The 19,602-nt window shown below is 35.0% G+C and overlaps 1 protein-coding gene across 18 annotated transcripts in view; it reads right to left on the reverse strand.

The window, feature by feature from the left end:
• CEP162 (centrosomal protein 162) overlaps window positions 1-19,602 on the reverse strand; it is a 93,702-nt gene that overhangs the window by 50,293 nt on the left and 23,807 nt on the right. For all 18 annotated transcript variants that reach the window (XM_072736542.1, XM_026007443.2, XM_072736532.1 and 15 more), the window contains 5 exons: window positions 17,210-17,325; window positions 15,648-15,675; window positions 9,082-9,195; window positions 5,467-5,658; window positions 4,816-4,897 (listed from right to left, as the gene is read on the reverse strand). In XM_072736542.1, coding sequence (XP_072592643.1) covers window positions 4,816-4,897; window positions 5,467-5,658; window positions 9,082-9,195; window positions 15,648-15,675; window positions 17,210-17,325 — 532 coding nt within the window. The remainder of the gene's footprint in view (window positions 1-4,815; window positions 4,898-5,466; window positions 5,659-9,081; window positions 9,196-15,647; window positions 15,676-17,209; window positions 17,326-19,602) is intronic.

The following is a 19,602-nucleotide window of genomic DNA, read 5'->3' on the forward strand; positions in this document are numbered from 1 at the left end:
CTGTTAGGTCATTTAATCTTATAAAGTAAGATAATGTCATTTATAAAACAAAGTTTAAGAGGCTACTATTTTCATATAAGATAGACTTCTTCTCAGCAACTGTTAGAACTTTCTAAAGTAGTTAGAATCATTAGAAAATGTAACAGTTCTTTGCTTCTTCACAGTAGCAGGATCTGGCTAGAAGCACATCAAAACTGATTCCTGGTCTTCCTGCGTAATAACTAAACTACGTTTCCTCGCCTCCCTGAATCTAGTTGGATGCAATTACTAGGCTCTTGCCTTTAGGATGTGAATGCTATGATCACAAGAACCAAGAGTATGTGTCATTGGCTCAGTGGCTGGGTTTTGGGAGGCAAGGAAACTGATACTAGAAACTGGAGAAGTGGCTATGTTCTACAGTGACAAACCATTTGCCAAATGGTCATCTACAATAGTTTATAAGGCAGATCACATGGCTCTTGAGTATGGGATACTAAGAAAAATGGCAGGAGAATTTCTACTAGCTAGCTACTATTGGCTACTTTTGACAAGGTATTATAAGAAAGACATGAGCTCAAGATAAAAATGTGCCAGTTTGTAAGAAGAAATCAAAGGGAACAGAGAGAGGTCTAGAAACTTAGTGCCTCTTAAGATTCAGCATTGAAAAATGCTATGACAAAGAAGGATTTCATGAGACTTCTCAGTTGAAAAGAGTGACTCAGTCCTTTGACAAAGATCATATTAAAGGAGTCATCTTCACACTTAAGGTTACTGTTCTCAGTAATATCCAGACAGCTGCAACTGAAGAGAGAGAGAGAGAGAGAAAGAGAGAGAGAGAAAGCAGACTTAAAGCAGATTTAAAACCTGTCTACCACTGAGCCACCCAGGGGTCCTGGGATAGAGTCCATATCAGGCTCACCGCAGGGAGTCTGCTTCTCCCTCTGCCTAGGTCTCTGCCTCTCTCTCTGTGCCTCTCATGAATAAATAAATAAAATCTTTTAAAAAACAAAACAAAACAAAAACCTCTGTCTAGGGGTGCCTGGGTGGCTCAGTTGGTTAAGATCTTGTGGGACCCAGGAAATTTAACAAAAATCCCCTACCCCTGGACAAGCAGAGCAGGACTGATTCCATTTTGTGCTACACCCGCCACCTCCTGTGTGACCCCCACGTAACCTGCTTATTGCTTAAGGCGCTGCCCCACCCTAGTGAAGCCGCTGGGCACACCCTAATTGGAAATTGGCTCATAACAATGTAACCCTGCTTTGTGCCCACCAAAACTGCGCCAATTCTGACCAAAGTAACAGGTCAGCTCAAATGGATACTATAGGGTAAGGTGTAATTCAATTGGCCACCTGCATGTGGACCGACATGACTGTGCAACTTTCTGTGTATCCCATGGGCCACTGGCCCCTATAAAGCTGCTACACCTCTTAGTCTCGGGGTCCAAGTCCCTGCTCCGCTATGTCGGGCACACTTGGACCCAAGCTCGAGCTTGTAAATAAACCTTCGTGTGTTTGCATTGGTGTCAGCTCCTTGGTGGTTTCTCGGATTCGCAATCTTGGGCACAAGAGATCTGCTTTCAGCTCAGGTCATGATCTCAGGGTCTTGGGATTGAGCCCTGCATCTCACTGCATCGCACAACATCATACCCCATCCTGCTCCCTGCTCAGCGGGGAGCCTGCTTCTCCCTCTTTCTCTGCCTCTCCCCCTGCTTATGCTGTCTCTCTCTCTCAAATGAATAAATAAATCTGAAAAAAAAAAAAAAAAAAAACTCTGTCTAGCAGATTAATTTTAAGTGTAGTTACTGGCACATGTAACTGACTGGAACCAAACCAATCAAAAGCCTACTAAACTTTTTGAATAAACTATAATGACAAAGAAACTGCAATCACATTTAAAAAATAAACAAATAAAAGCCAGTGACTTGTTTGAGAGCCTTAAAACAACCTGCAAGCAGGAAATAGATTAAGAAACGAATGCTTTCTCCAAGATGGGAAAAAGAATGACTTTCATATCTCATATTTGAGCCTCCCTCAAAACTCACTTCATCTGTGGCCAAGAGTATAAATATTGTTATAAGAGGATTTCAAGGTTACATTACTGATTGCTGTATTTTCTTCATATTTTTACCTCTGAATGGGAGCATTTGTTACAGTTTTACTATCATATACTGGGTGAAGGTGAAGAAGTATAGAACCTGTGTTTTTAATTCATTGACAGTGAAGAGCCATATTCAAACCTGGTGAAGACTGTGCTTCACCTGAAAATCCTGGCCTTTTAGGCAGATGTGGTCCTGAATGGGATTTTGGGCTATTTGCTTTGGGGAAGAGATAGCAAGTCTTTGTATGAAAAAGAGTAAAATGGATTATTTGTCTATTAGAAGGGTAGATTCTGGTAGAGACTAACTAGATGCTATCAAATTCATTTATTTACTTTTCTTTCTGAGCATACAAACAAATCCTATTTCCCAGTCCTCTTGGACCTTGTTAGCTAGATGTGTTAGTTCTTACTAAGAGAACATGAATTAAAGTGATGTAACACTTCTCTGTTGAGGCAGTTGAAAGGAATTATGCTAAATTACCTTTTTTCTTTCTTTATCAATTAGTTGGATGATGCTATGATAACCTTAAAACCACGTATTGATTACAAAGTAGCCTCGGTTCTTCAATGACTATGTGGAGAAGAGTCCCATCCCAGCTCCACTGACAAACATGGGATTATGATGTGAGCAAAAAATAAATTTTTGATGATGTTTAGCTATCAAAATTTTAATAATCCCAGTAACTAGGATTATTTACTCTAGTTTACTAAAGAGTTTTCAGATATGTACACTAAAGTTTATACTATTGATATTTCTGTAATTATTGTTACGCTTTTAATGTAAGTACAATTGTTTTTAGACTTTAAACATAAATGAAAAAAATCTCTATTTAGAATTCACATTAAGTAAAATGATTCCACCTATGCCAACAAAGACACAAGATATATAAGCAAATCTCTTCATTAACACTAACATAGCCCCCAAGTAGCAGTAAGTGAGAATAATCTGCTCTTTAAAACATACTAACTAGTGCTGCAGATCAGTGGAAGAGTACTAGACTTAGAATTCAAGTAAATGGGCTTTAGTGTAAGCTTCATTGCCTTGTTTTCTCTCAACTAGCACAAACAGAGAAACAGGATGAGAAATCCCTACAAGTGGATTTAGACAATGAGGATGTATGTAGTACAAGGGGGGGTTCAAACTTTGTTGAAAACACGAATGAATGAATACATGAATGGATGACAGGCTTCTCACAGAAATATTTCATGGAGATCGAAGATCTGACAATATAAGTGGTTAAGCACATGGACTTGTTGTTTTCCTCAATATGATCTTGAGCAATTTCTTTCATTTCTTTTTTTTTTGGGGGGGGGGGAGGAGGAACAGAAGGAGAGAGAGAGAATCTCAAGCAGATTCCACACCCAGCATAGAGTCTGACAGGGGGCTCAATCTCACAACCGAGACCATAACCTGAGGCAAAATCAAGAGTTGGTCACTTAATTGACTGAGCCATGCAGATGCTTCTATTTAACTTCCTTAAGCCTCAGTTTTCTTACCTATGAAATGAAGATATTACAATATACCTCATAGAGTTACTGTAAGATTAAATGAAATCTAATATGTAAAGAACTCTACACAGTACCTGGCCCACAGTAAGTATGTGATAAAAATGTTAGCTGTTAATCACCACCACCTCCACCGTTATCATCATCTGATTCTTGTGAAAGCTCCACTAAATTGGTTTATCTGTTTCATCACTTGAATAATGCAGATATAGATGCCTGACCTATTTGTTATGAGGATCATATGAGATGATGGATGTGACACTCTAAAGAATGTAACACAAATGTAAGGTTACTGTGACATGCTTCTCTGTGTTGGAGAATCACAGTGAGGTTCCACAAGCTTCCACTAAAATGTACTGTGGCAGTCCATTTTCATGAACCCTGCTCCTCTTGTGACCATAAAACTTACGCTGTAAGACAATGGCTGGTCTGTAACTAAGTGCAAAACAAACTGGTTTATAAAGAAGCAAATCTATATGTGTACAGAATAAAATTCATGGTCCCTCTCACTGTTCAAATCAACTGCCCTGAGCTATTTAAAGGTGAAAGGAGGGACACCTAGGTGGTTCAGCAGTTGAGCATCTGCCTTTGGCTCAGGGCGTGATCCCGGATTCCCCAGATCCAGTCCTACATCAGGCTCCTTGCATGGAGCCTGCTTCTCCTCCCTCTGCCTGTCTCTCATGAATAAATAAAAAAAAATCTTTTTTTAAATTTATTTTTTATTTTTATTTATTCATGAGAGAGAGAGAGAGAGAGAGAGAGAGAGAGAGAGGCAGAGACACAGGCAGAGGGAGAAGCAGGCTCCATGCAGGAAGCCTGACGTGGGACTTGATCCCAGGTTTCCAGGATCAGGCCCTGGGCTGAAGGCAGTGTTAAACCACTGAGCCACCCGGGCTGCCCAATAAATAAAATCTTGAAAAAAAAAAAAGTTGAAAGGATTTTAGCTTTCAGTAAAAAGCCTTCAGGTTACTTAAAAAATGGCAGGCTTTTTTTTTTTTTTTTTTTTAGTGGCATCTATTTAAATTTTTTTTTTTTAATTTTAGCACTAGAAGGATTTTGATAAAGTAAGAACTAAATAAGAAGAGAGCAGTGACTCACAGACTCAGATAAGCTACTCATTAATCATTCACTAGGAATGAGTATGTAAAAGAAATAACTCTAAAAGTTTCCAGTAACAAAACAATAAACGAATAAATAATCTGCACAATCCATTCCAAAAAATTCTCATACCTGACAGGTTGCAAATCAAAACCACTGACACCAAAGGCATCTATTCTAATAGGTTTCATCAGCTCCTCTACTGTGGGCAGATCTAAGAGGAAAAAAAGTTAAAATAGCAACCCAAAAAATTATGTTAATTGCTTAGTGTTTCAGTCTCACTATGATTACATTTTTTCTGACAGAGTCAACAAAATGACATATACAATAAATCCAGTTTCCCTCTATAAACTTACTTGTATCAAGAAAATCTCTTTTGATTTACATTTTAAATATGTATATATATATTTGATGTGCCTAACTATATCAATATTAAATATATGTGTATGGGTGTGCCAATACATGTACAAATGTTTGTTACATATGTATTTAGTTGATCCCAAAATAATGTTCTTTATTGAAAGAATAACTTTAGAATATGCATGAGGAAAAGCATAAAAAATGTGAAAATGTTTAAGTGATTTCCTAATTTGATCGAGGCACACTAAAGGAGAAATTGACATTTTACCCATGTTCAGCTCTAACTTTATAGCTAAACCACTGATTCCCAAATTCCATTTTAACAAACCCTTTAAATTCAGAGACTGAGAAACAATCATTAAAGCCAACTACATTTAAATTATACTAGAAACTGTTCAGAGAAGGTCTCAAATGAACTTTTACCAGATTCCGTAGTAGAGACGTTTTTAGAGGACATTTCACTTTCCTGACGATAATCTTTCACTGAGTTCTTGATATTTTCCACTGCATTACTCTCAGTTCTTTGTTCGTCCACCTCTCCCAAAGAATGGGCTATATGACAATATGCCTGATGTAGAGCTTCAATATCACTATTGCTTTGTCCATAAGAAACACCTGTTGAAATAAATGTAATTTCCAGTATAATCACATGAATACATGAGATACAAAACACTAATATCATTCTTTAATGTGTTTGGAATGGTGAACAAGGCTGGAAGGACAACAGCAACATTACAAAGACAGAGTCAAATACACACCTTGGTAATATGTACCTCAGCTATTACCCATATGATTCTGACACCCAAATCTATGTCTTTTGTCCTTACTTGTTTTCTAAATATTAAATTTTCTAACAGACATTTACACTATTCTATAATAAGTAAATCAAATGTAACATATCCCCAACTGAATTTATTATATTCTCCAACAAAACTTGTTCTACTACCAGTATCGTAGCTAATGGCATCACTATTCATCTAGTCATCCAAAACAGAAAACCTGATTTCATTGTTTGCTCTACCTTCCCTATTAACCTCCTCCTCCTCCCACCAACTAATAAATATGTTCTGGAAAAAAGAATTTGAAGATTCTAATGACAAAGATGATCTAAGATTTTGTAAGTATTTTTCTTACTCATTTTGTGCCTTTCATTCCTAACACTGGAATTTTCAAAATTAGAGAAAAAAATAAAAGAATAGAAAAGTGGGGAAAAAAGAAGAGAAATAAGGTAAGTAGTCTCCTCTTCTGTTACTATTCATGATCAATTAATCAACACTTAAAAATAAAACAGCCGAGATAGCCTTAACTGGAAAGGGCTGACTTCTCTGCCTTTTATGCTAAAAAAAGAGGATTCTATGTGGTTATTTAATATATTATTACAAGTCAAAAGCTCCCTAATTTTTCTATTTTAGGGAGTTGAGAAGTGTCAAATCCTACATTGCAGAGGCAAGGATCTAGTTGTGAAGCAGTACTGCCATCCTGTAAATGCTCCACACAGGTGGCCATAGCACAAAATGGTACCTCCCCAGGGGACAAATGAAAATAAGCAGAAGGCTGGATCTGGCCCCCATTTTTAACAGTTGCCAACCTTTCTAATACAATAAAGTGCAAAGAATTTCAAAAGTGATACCTTTTTAAAAAAATGATCTTTGACAATGTATCACTTAAACTGAGGTTGCTTAATACTTAAACATTATGAAGAAGAAAACAAAACAACCATCTGATGTTTCAGTTCTTAAATCAAGTTCAGATGCTCATTTGAAGATTTTCTAGTGTATTTTTGAAATAGTAAGTAAACTCAATACCGCGCAGTCCATGAGTATTTATACTGTATGCCCTCAAGTTTTTTTAATAATTTCTACCATCAACAGAGGGTTGGTATAACTAATAGTGATAAGAACCATATAGTACTACTGCTTATTGAATCTTTAACAATAAACAAGGCGTTATACATTATCTGAGTTGACCAACACAAGAACTCATTTTAAAGATGCGGAAACAGGCTTAGAGATATTAATTGTCCAGTGTCACACAGCTCATAATTGGCAAGGCTGGGAATATGAGTCTAAGGCGATGTGACAAAATGTTCATACTTACTATCTTCCAGTAATAACAATCAAATTATCTCAGAGTCAAAAGCATTTAAGAAATAATACCAGAAAATTAAAGCTTTCTATAATTGCTTAAATTATCTTAATAAGAGTTTTTTCATTTAGCAATACCTTCTTTTTCTTATAAAACTACAGCGGTAGTTTTCATATTGTATTTTACAAAATCACAGTTTCGCAGAAAATCATGGGTTCTACCAATGCATGATTGAAATTTCATTTTAAATTGTGCTTTAAAATGTAAAAACAGAAATTAATCTGCACATTCAACTGTGCCGTCTATATAACCATATTATTTTGAAAACCATCAGCATGGTAACTTTTGCCTCCTGCTTAATTTTCACGCACATCTTATAAATGAATTTCCTATAATGCATCACTGATTAGAAAAGCTGTAACTCTATATTGGTCTTTTATAAGATTTTGTGTCAGCTTACTAAAAACTGTACATGTGGGTTGACTATCATAGCACATACGTGATATGGACTCAAATAGCAGTAAGACTGAAGAACATGTGTTCAGCACATGCTTTCATTATGGCGAATATTAAACTGGGTAATAACTAAATGAATAACAGGACTTGGGAAAATTCTGTTGAAATTTTTTTTACTTTCATAATTATATTTTTAAATGGCAGTAGATGAAACAAGATAGTGGTGACTTTTGGAACAGCAGTGACTAGAAATAAGATCTTGCGTGGACTTTGTGGTTTTGGTCATGCTTTGTTTTTTTGATCTGGTTGTTGGTTACATGGGTGTGTTCAATATATGAAAATTCATCAGGTTGCACTATTATTATACACAAACTTTTCTGTGGGTATATTATGCTTCAATAAAAAAAGTAAGAAGAAATAAAAAATAAAATAAAAATAAAATGCAAGCAGATGTTTAGAGTTGGCTAGTGATTTATCATTTCTATTGCTCTTCTGTTTCAAGTCTGGATTAGTTAATTGACTATACTGGTCAATTGAGACCTGCAAAGCTAGTTGATTAAAAAGTTCTCATTTGCAACTATTTATGCAATAAACCAAGAATATTTTAATGTTATACAACAAAATAAAATATACAAACATAACCGAAATCTGATGGTGATGTAAGAATATAACAAATGCCTAAAACTTCTGATTTTAAAAATTTCAAAAGACCATGCTTGTTCTCATCAACTTTGTAAGTAAATATAACAAATATAAACATTTATATTTATACTGATAAAATAACATACTTCTCTACACAGAGAGTACCATACTGAATTTCATTTGGAAGTAAGCATTCCACTGCCTTAATAATTTGAAAAGGCACTGTCTTGAAGATCTTTATAACCTTTAGAAAAGTCTAGATGGTCCAAGGCATTTTGGAATTTTGGAATGTGCTTTAGCTTTCTCTCACACAGAAGGAACAATGGAAAAGCAAAGTAAGACTGAAATCTCATTTCTCCTACATGTTCCAAATTTAACAGAACATGCTTTGGATGAACACAGAAAATTAATTCATATTCACCTATAGTGTTGTACTTTGTATAACAGCATTCATTAATTTATTAATAACTTTTTATTAAAAATACACTTTATTTGGCCTAACATTGTCACCATTGGCAAATTTAGATTATTTAAGTTGTTAATAATGGTAAAAAAAAAAAAAGTGGGATTTAAAATTTGATTGTTGAGGTACCAACAATTGGCTCAGTTGGTTAAACATCTGACTCTTGATTTCAGCTCAGGTCATGATCTCAGGGTCATGAGATTGAGCCCTGCATTGAGCTCTGTGCTGGTTATAGAGCCTGCTTAAGATTCTCTCTCTCCCTCTCCCTCTCCACCCTCCCTTAATTTTTTTTATTGTTGATATAGTTATTATATATTATATATTTATTTCTCTGGAAATAAAGTCAACTAGTCTTAAACTTACATATTTAGAGAATAGTTTTTCACTTTTACCTGTTCCTGTCATTTCATTATCTGCCATTTCTGGTAGGGCTTCCGGCTTAGTTGCTCTATCCTGTTCATCAAGCTTGACCTCTCCAACAGAGTCTAAAGAATCAAGCAGCACCACTTAAAAAAAAAAAAAATAGAGGAATATAGAAAAGTTTGTATGGTTCCTTCAATTTAATATTTTAATCATGTACAAGCTATATAAAAACAAAGATAAATATTCACATATAAAAAGCATATAATCATGTATCTGTAATAAGCATGATTGTATTAACATGCATAACTACGCTTATATACATGCGGAATGCAAAGGGTCTGTGAAAAATAACAAAAAAGAAATATTCTCCCCCTCCAATTTACTGAGGTATAGTTGACAACTGGAAGTTATATATGCAAGATGTACAATTTCATGTTTTCATATATGTACATACTGTGAAATACTGACCACAACCAAACTAATTAACATATCCATTACCTTACCTTTCGGTTAGGTACCTTTTATATATGCATGTGGTGAGAATACTTAAGATTTTCCCTTTTATCAAATTTCAAGTATACAATATTGTTATCTATGACCATATTGTTGTATATTAGATCTCCAGAACTTGTATAACTGAAACTCTGTAGTCCTTAACTAACATCTTCCCAAATCCCCCTCACCTAGTTCCTGGTAACCATCATTCTACTCTCTTGTTTCTACAAGTTTAACATTTTTAGATTCCACATGTGAGATCATGCATGTGTGAATATGACTAACGCTATCTTGGACATACCTGCCATGACAACTATTTTGTGACTTGAAATCTTCTTGAGCACAGCTGCCATCCAACATTCTCTGCTTTTCCTTAACCACATCTGTTAAGTACACCCTCGAGCATAGCATCTGTAACCTGCCCTGGAGCTAGGACTATGATCTACATCTACTCTTAAACATTCTCCTCTTCATTGGTCCCTCAGCATGTACTACCAGCCTCTAGAGCTCTACAGGCAGGTCCTAAGGAGGTGGGGTTGTAGAGATCTATTCATCTTGCGGTGCACAGAACATGCTTCCACCTGTAAGTTCCCTTAATAAACCATTTCTTGTCAAGCTGGACTTGTTAGCCTTATCCTGCGGACTTAGGACTCCTTTGGCCTTTGAAATTTGATTTGCATATGCCTCCCTTTCACAGAACAAAGTACTATCTGTCTTTCTGCATCTGGCTTATTTCACTTAGCATGATGTCCTCCACAGTGTCCTCCTACAAGTACATTTTCTTTATCATTCATCTGTTGATGGCATTTATGTTGTATTCATATTTTGGCTATTGTAAATAATACTGCAGTGAATGTGGGAGTACAGATATCTCTTCAAAAAATATATCCAGAAGAGGAATTACTAAATCATAAGGCAGTTCCATATTAAATTCTTTTCAGGAATTTCCATATGGTTTTCCATAGTGGCTGCACCCATTTACATTCCATCTACAGTGTAGAAAAAGTTTCCTTCTCTCCATATCCTCATCAACATGGTATTTTTTCTTTTTGATAAATAGCCAATCTGACAGGTAGGAAGGGGATATCTCATTTGACTTGCATTTTCCCGATTAGTGAAGTTAAGCATCTTTACCTGTGTTTGTTGGTCATTAGTGTGTCTTCTTTTGAAAAATGTCGAGGTCTTATGATCACTTTTAACTGAGTTATCCAGTTTTTTTTGCTATTGAGTTGCATGAATTCCTTATATATTTTAGATATTAACTTATCAGAAATATGGCTTACAAATATTTTCTCCCATTTTATAGGTTGCCTTTTCACCCTGTTATTTCCTTTGCTAGACAGCATTTTAGTTTGATGCAATCCCATTTGTTTAATTTTGCTTTTGTTGCCTGTGTTTTGGGGTCACATCTAAAAAATTATTCCCTAGTGCAATGCCAAGTTTTTTCCCCTACTTTTCCTTCTAGTTATTTTACAGTTTCAGGTTTATTATTTAAGCCTTTGATCCATCTTGAGTTGACTTTCATATGTGAGGTGAGATAGGGTCTAATTTCATTCCTCTGCATGTGAATATCTAGTTTTTAAATATCATATACAGGCATAACTCAGAGATACTGCAAAGTTCAATTCCAGACCACTGCAATAAAGCAAAAATTGCAATAAAGCCAGATTAATTTGTTTGGTTTCTCAGTGCATATAAAAGTTATATTTACACTATACTGTATTCTATTAAGTGTGCAATAGCATTACATCTATAATTATGTACATATCTCAGTTTAAAAATACTTTATCGCTAAAAAATACCAACCATCACCTGAACTTTCAGCAAGTTGTAATCTCTTTGCTAGTGGAGTCTTGCCTCAATGTTGATATCTGCTAATTGATTAAGGTGGTGGCTGCTGAAGGTGGGTGGGGGTGGCTGTATGAGTTTCTTAAAGTAAGACAATGAAGTTTGCTACATCAACTGACTCTTCCTTTCACAAATGATTTATTTCTATGCAGCATACAATTCTGATAGCATTTTACCCACAGAACTTTCTCAAAGTTGGAATTGATCCTCTCAAACCCTGTCACTTGCTTTATCAACTAAGCTTATGTAATATCCTAGATTCTCTGTTGTCATTTCAACAATCTTCATGGTGTCTTCACCAGGAGGAGATACCATCTCAAAAAACCACTTTCTGTGGTTATCCATAAGAGGCAGCTCCTCATCCTTTTAAGTGTGACCATAAGGTTGCAGCTATTCAGTCCTGTCTTCAGGCTCCCCTTCTAGTTCTCTTGCTATTTCTACCACATCTGCACTTACTTCCTCCACTGAAATCCTGAACCTCTCCAAGTCATCCGTGAGGGTTGGAATCAACTCCTTCTAAACTCTTGATATTTTAACCTCTTCCTGTAATCACGAGTGTTCTTAATGACATCCAAAATGGTGAATCCTTTACAGACGGTTTCAATTTACTTTACCCAGATCCATCAGAATCACCATCTAGCACAATTATAGCCATATAAAATGTATTTCTTAAATAGTAAGACTTGAAAGTCAAAATTACTCTGATCCATGGCCTGCAGAATGATACTGTGTTACAAAACATAGGCAAGAAAACCACATGAATCTCAACATACACTTCTATCAGAACTCTTGGGTGATCAGGTGTATTATGGCCTATCTCAGTTTTCAACATGCCTTTCTCACTAAGTTTAATTATTTCCAGCTTCTGATTTAAAGTGAAAGACATGTGACTCTTCCTATTACTCAAACACTTAGAGCCACTATTAGGTTTTTAACTGGCCTAATTTCAATATTGTTGTACCTTGAGTAATAGGGAGGCCTGAGGAGAGGGAGAAAGATGGGGTAACAGCTTGTCAGTGGAACAGTCAGAACACAACATTTATCAATTAAGTTTGCCATCTTACATGGGCACGGTGCCCCAAAACAGTTACAAGAGTAAAATCAAAGATCACTAATCACAGATCACTATAACAAATATGATGAAAAATTTTGAAAAATCACAGAATTACCAAATATAACACAGATACATGAAGTGAGCAGTGCTGTTGGAAAAATGCACTGATAGGCCTGATCAATGCAAGACTGCCACAAACTTTAAATTTGTAAAAAACCCAGTGTCTGTGAAACACAATAAAGCAAAGCACAATAAAACAAGGTATGCTATATTAAGGAGACTATACTTTCTTCATTGTATATTTTTGGCTCCCTTGTTGAAGATCAGTTGACCATAGATGTGTAAATTTATTTCTAGGCTATTCTATAGTTTCAATGGTTTTATATGTCTGTTTTTATGCCAATACCATACTGTTCTGATTACTATAGCTTTGTAATATATTTTCAAATCAGGAGAGTGATGCCTCCAGTATTGCTCTTTCTCAAGTTTGTTTGGCTAATAGAGTCTTTGGTAATTCCCCATAAATTTTAAAATTGAATGCCATTGGGACTTTGATGGGGATTATCTTGTAGACTTGTAGACCACTTTAGGTAGTACAGACATTTTAACAGTATTAATTCTTCCAATCCATAAGCACAGGATGTCTTTCCATTTATCTGTGTTTTCTTCAATAGTTTTCTAATTTTCACTGTAAAAGTCTTTCAACCTGTAAATTACACTTTCTACTACCAATTATCTTTGTCTTTTCTTTTTTAGCTTCACTGAGGTATAACTAACAAATAAAATTTTAATATATTTAACGTGGACATGATGATTTACGTATACATTGTGAAGCGATTCCTACAACTGAGTTAATTAATGCATGTATCACCTCACTTTTTTTTTTATGAAAACACTTAAGTTCTACTGTCTCAGTAAGTTTCAATTATATAATAGTCACAACTGTATTCATCATGTTATATAAATTCTCAGACTTTATTTATAACTGAAAGTCTATATCTTTTTACCAACCTCTTCTGATTTTCCCCACCCTTCAGCTTTTGGCAACCATCATTCTATTCTGTTTCTGAGTTCAACTTTTGTTTTTAGATTTTACCTATAAGTGATACTATGCAATATTCATCTTTGTCTTGCTATTTCACGTAGCCAAGTTCATGTATATTGTTGAAAGTATTTCCTTTATTAAAGAGTAATATTCCTCATTATATATGAATATTCCATTAGTATATGTCACATTTTCATTCATCCATTGACAGACATTAGGTTGTTTCCATGCCTAGGCTATTATGAATAATGCTGCAATGAAAATGGAAATACAGATATCTGAGATAATGACTGTTTTCTATATATTTCTAATATTATATATGTATATATGTGTATATATATGTATCTCTAAAGATGGCACTGTTGGATCATGTAATAGTTCTATTTTTAATTTCTTGAGGAGTCTTCATACTGTTTCCCATTGTGGCTATACCAGTCTATAATGCCACCAATAGCAGACAAGAGTTCCCTTTACCTCCTCACCAGCATTTATCTCTTATCATTTTGATAACAGCTGCCTAGCAGGTATGAGGTGATATTTCACAGTGGTTTTTTGTTTTTTTTGTTTTTGTTGTTTTTTGTTTTTTTTTAAAGATTTCATTTATTTATTCATGAGAGACACACAGAGAGAGACACAGGCAGAGGGAGAAGCAGGCTCCATGCAGGGAGTCTGATGCGGGACTTGATCCCGGGACCCCAGGATCAGGCCCTGAGCTGAAGGCAGGTGCTAAACTGCTGAGCCACCCAGGGATCCCCTCACAGTGGTTTTTAATGTCACTTTCCTGACGATTAGTAAAGTTAAGCATCTTTTTATGTGCCTACTGGTCATTCTTGGCTATTAATTTGTAGGAGTTCCTTGTATGTTTTGGATATTAATCAAGTATCGGATATGTAGTTTGCAAATAATTTCTTTTATTCCACAGAATGCTTCTTAATTTTGCACAGCCCATGCTGTGCAGAAGCTTTTTAGTTTGATGCATTCCCACTTGTTTATTTTTGCTTTTGTTGTCTTGGCTTTTGGTGTGAACTCTAAAAAACTGTCACCAAAGACCAGTATAAAAGAGCTTACCCCATGTTTTCTTCTATGGGTTTAATAGTTTTAGGTCTCATATACAAGTAATTAATCCATTTTGAGTTATTTTGTGTTTGGGGCCAGATAGGGGTCCAGTTCCATCTTTTGCATATGGCTATCCAGTTTTTCAAATACGACTGAAAAAACTATTCCTTTCCTCACTGTGAGCTCTCTGTGCCACTATCAATAACTAATTGGCTATAAATGCAGAGGTTTATTTCTGGATTCTCCACTGATCTTTTTTAAATGCCAATACCATGCTATTTTGGTTACTGTTCCACCGATCTATGTAGGTTTTTTTAATGCTAATACCATACTATTTTGATTACTGTAGCTTTGTAATATATTTGAAATCAAGATGTGTGATGCCTCCAGCTTTGTTCTTTTTTTCTCAAGACTGCTTTGGCTATTTAGGGTCTTTTGTGGTTCCATCTGAATTTTACAATTGCTTTTTCTACATCTGTGAAAAATGCCTTTTGAATTTGATATGGATTGCACTGGTAGATCACTTTAGGTAGTACAGACATTTTAACATTAATTCTTCCAATCAATCAGCACAAAGGATCTTTTTTCCTGATTTATGTGTTCTTCAATTTCTTTCATCAATATTTTATAGTGTTAAGTGTACATCTCTTTCACTTCCTTAATTTATTCCTAAATATTTTATTCTTTTTCATGCTACTGGAAATGGGATTGCTTTCTTATGGTTTTCTTTCTTGAGGTGTCTGTCCGGTTTGGGTATCAAGGGTAATGCTGGCCTCACAGAATGAATTTGGAAGAATTCCCTCTTCTATTTTTTGGAAGATTTTAAGGACTGGTATGAATTCATCTTTGAATGTCTAGTAGAATTTACCATAATGCCATCTGGTTCTAGTCTTTTAAAAAGGAAATATTTTTACATATGACAGGAAGGATTCAAGACATGCATAAGATACATATTGCTGAGAAAATCTGTGGACTTTAATTTATTCAAGATATTTAAAAACAAAGGGAGATAGAAACTTTTTCAGAATTATTTAGATACAATGCTAAACAGATCATTTTTTTGCCATCTAAAATATATGAATACATGTAATATTTACCATTAGCCAGCATGCCAGTTTTCTCTTCCTAAATTAAAAAGAAGATAATCATATGATTTGAAACCAAAATTATATAAAATACCCACAATGCAAATAGTAGCAAAATTTGAAAACCAGTGTTTTACTCCATTATGAAAAGTCAAGAAATGTGTTTTCTAAGTTTCTTTCATCACTCTCATTCACTAATAATTCTATATGACTGGAGAACATAGCTATAAGAGAACTTTCAGAAGTCTCTTTAGAATAACAATTACCAATCCATTTAGGCCTTTAAAGTATCTAGATGCCATCTGCTCATCCACCTTGCTCAGAAATTCTACTTTTTGAACTCTAAGATAACATGGATACTTTATATAAGATTCTTGCTATTATAACATCAATCATTTTTCTTTTATTGTTCAAAATTAATGATCAAATATAACTTGTACTCTGTTTGAGCTACATTTTTGAAAGACAAAAATTTCAAAGAGGCAGTCCACCAAATCAGCAAGATAGTTGAAATTTGTCAAAATGATATGTTCCCTAAAAACAATTATCAATTCTCTTAGAGTAAGTTTTATATAGTGTCACCCATATTCTCCACTTAGACAGGCAATGTGTATGTTTACACTGACACATTTTTATGTAGGCTGTATTTTCTTAATATATCAAACTTCTGTGCCTTCTACTAACCTGTTTTTCATAAAACATCTAAACTGTCATATTCTAAGTATAAAGCCCATTAAGTTACTAAGGATAACCAGCAGATCACATTAATCTTCATGTATTTCTAAAGGTTTTATTCTCCCCCTCCAAATGGAGTGATGTAGAGACACCCAGTGACAAAGCACCAGGTATATTTAAAAATAAGTATTTATTAATACCTGGTATTTCTTGCTTCTATTTAACTATTCTATTTAACTTTGCTTCTATGAAACCTATGGTTTCATACATGTTTAAAACATCTAGCCTGAACATGCAGTCCCGAAAGAGACCTCACTTGTACAAATCAAGACCAAAATAACTAACAGTAATTATCCTACTAGTTAGTTATTATTAGGTAGCTTCAAGGATAAGCTCTACAAGGCATGCAATATGCAGTAATACCCTTCACCAGTCTTAGTAAGAACTGAGAAAAAAAAGAATTAGAGTACAACAACTGAATATGAATGGAATAATTTAATTCATGATCTTAGCCAAGTGAGTTTCATATGGTAATGTCACTGCTAGAATAAATACTGAGAAGGGGTATTTATTGTACTTCACAAGGACAAGATCTACCAAAAAAAGTGTAGCTTAATATACCTGTTTAAAAATTAGATTTGAATTTCAATTACAATTTCAATTTCTAAAACTTAAGAAGTTACTTGCCAAAAAGATCCTTGAGAAAATCAATGGCCGTATTTCATTACGATTTAAACTGACATCATGAATTAAAAAAATGTGAGCGTTAAGAGATGAATAACCTTACAACGATGAGCAAGACAATGAAGAACTCTGTATTTTGAACTCTTCCTATAGTGAAAGTCAGCTAAAATGGTGACAGAAGTTTCAAAACTGTCAAGTATATAACTGATGTATACCTGTTTGGGTACATGTTGTTTTTCAGATTGGGGATTTTCTTTGGAATTAGTCTCTTCTTGAGTAGTTAAAGGTGCATCAACATCCTCCTCACCTTCGAAATCATCACTGTAATTTTCTGAAGAAAATAATTTTTTTAAAAATACAAGGATCATACTATCAAAAAGATCATATCCTGGGAAAACATTGTTAATTTCCAAAGGAAGGAGTCTGCATACGAATAATTTATTGAAATATTAACATAAAGATAGCTTTAGAGGACATACTTTATTTTGTGAAGATTCTTTTTTTTTTTTTTTTTAAGATTTTATTTATTTATTCATGAGAGACACAGAGAGAGAGGTAGAGACATAGACAGGGAGAGGCAGGCTCCATACAGAGAGCCCAATGTGGGACTTGATCCCGGCATCCCGGGATCACGCCCTGAGCCAAAGGCAGACACCCAACCGCTAAGCCACACAGGCGTCCCTCTTTTTTTTTTTTTTTGGCAAAAATTTAATGAAAACTCAATTCGTAAGACTTAGGTTTATTTCACTGTCTTATATTTTCAAATAGTTATAAGAGCTTTATATTTTTAATCTTTTATGTTCTTAACTAAAAATTTCTAGAGCTGTCCAAACATTGTATTTTTAAAACAAAGTTTAATGCTTATTTTTAAAAGAATCTCAAAAGCATACTTATAAAAGGCAGCACTTCTGTGAAATCTTGACATTCTTAAAACGTTGGATGGATTGATTGATTGATTGTCTCTGTAAGTATCTCTAATGTAACCCTGAAACAGTACTTATGAAAGATCTATCTCTAATCCTTCCCGCAGGTAAATACTGGCTCTATGTGACCTCTACTATTTCCCAATTCTGGGCACTTCTCAGCTAAAGTCCCAAATTATATCTCAATGAATTTACACCAGAAGAGAAAAGTGTGTCTATGTTAATTAACATGATGCCAATAACACTACTTAGGGGAAGGTAAGGTAGGAGTTACCTGGCCAGGATCTCTAAACCAATTTTTAATGTGTTGTTTATAGCCCTTAAATTGAAGGATTAACCAAGATTTGTGATGTTTTCAGAGTGGAAACCATCATTCCAGAAATAAACATAATCTTAATTGTATTTTGAAAATTAGAGCACTTTCAGAAACAGGATGGCCTGATGAAAGACTGTACGAGTTCCAGAGACTGCTATGGAATGGCTGTCTTTTCTTAGAATGGAGAGGATAACCTGAGTGCAATTAATAATGAAAGTCTGAGAATGAATTTGAGAGGGCTTAGAAGTTAAACAGAGATGTTCCTAGTGACATCTATCTACAGAAACATCTCCATATTAGTTCAAAAGGAAGACAAGGTGAGTACTGGATCTTAGGTAAATAATCTAGCTTAGTTGGTTAACTACATTAATATATTCTGAGGCTGAGAACCTCACCTTTGTGAGCTCATCTTTTCCATATAAGAAATAACACTGGGATTTTCTAAATATCAACAGACATAATTAAATTTGCAAAACAGTTATCAGGGACACCTGGGTAGCTCAGCAATTGAGCGCCTGCCTTCAGCTCAGGGCATGATCCCAGAGTCGCAGGATCAAGTCCCACATCGGGCTCCCTGCATGGGGCCTGCTTCTCTCTGCCTATGTCTCTGCCTCTCTCTCTCTCTCTGTGTCTCTTGTGAATAAGTAAATAAAATCTTTAAAAAAAATTAAAGATCTGAATGATAGATTTTGGAGGCATTTTTCATTCTTTGTTAGAAAATTTAGCTGCAAATTTTAATTTAAGTATGATACAACCTACAGGACTTTCCCCTCTACTATGCTGGATTTCAAAAACTCTGTAAACAATGAGTACATTGAACAAAATATATGAAATAACTATTTACAAACACTGGACAGCTGGCAGCACAAAACTGATTCCTTAAGAAAAAAATAAACAAGTGAAGTGAGTTCTACAGTTACTTGAAGGTACATAAATTCAGGAATGTTAAGCAGGGAGGGGAAGATCAGAACAGTCTCACTATGTTAAGGTTACAGAGATAAACTTTCAGAAAGACTGAGAGGATCAGAAACACCTACGTAGAAGCAGAGCTCCAAAGATCTGTATGGGGTCTCCCTGACTCTTTGCTGAATACTAAGCCATATTTGCATACTTTGAGCAACTGGAAGCCACTGGCTAGGAAATTCACAGACTTCAGGAAGGGAAAGGAGAGTCTGGAGCTCTAACCAGTTTGAGTGGAAAAAATCCTCATTGTTTAGTAGGTCATTCAGTAGAAACCTCAGAAAGGATGTACCTTAGTACTAGTGTCAAACTGTACTACGAAATGCTACAGGAGACCTCCCCTAACAAAGCATAAGAAAAGCCTTGGAAGGATCAAGGTAGCAAGATCAATTATCTGCCAGAACAAAGC

The sequence above is a fragment of the Vulpes vulpes genome, chromosome 1, assembly GCF_048418805.1.
Source record: "Vulpes vulpes isolate BD-2025 chromosome 1, VulVul3, whole genome shotgun sequence".
In the NCBI taxonomy this organism is placed as follows: Eukaryota; Metazoa; Chordata; class Mammalia; order Carnivora; family Canidae; genus Vulpes; species Vulpes vulpes.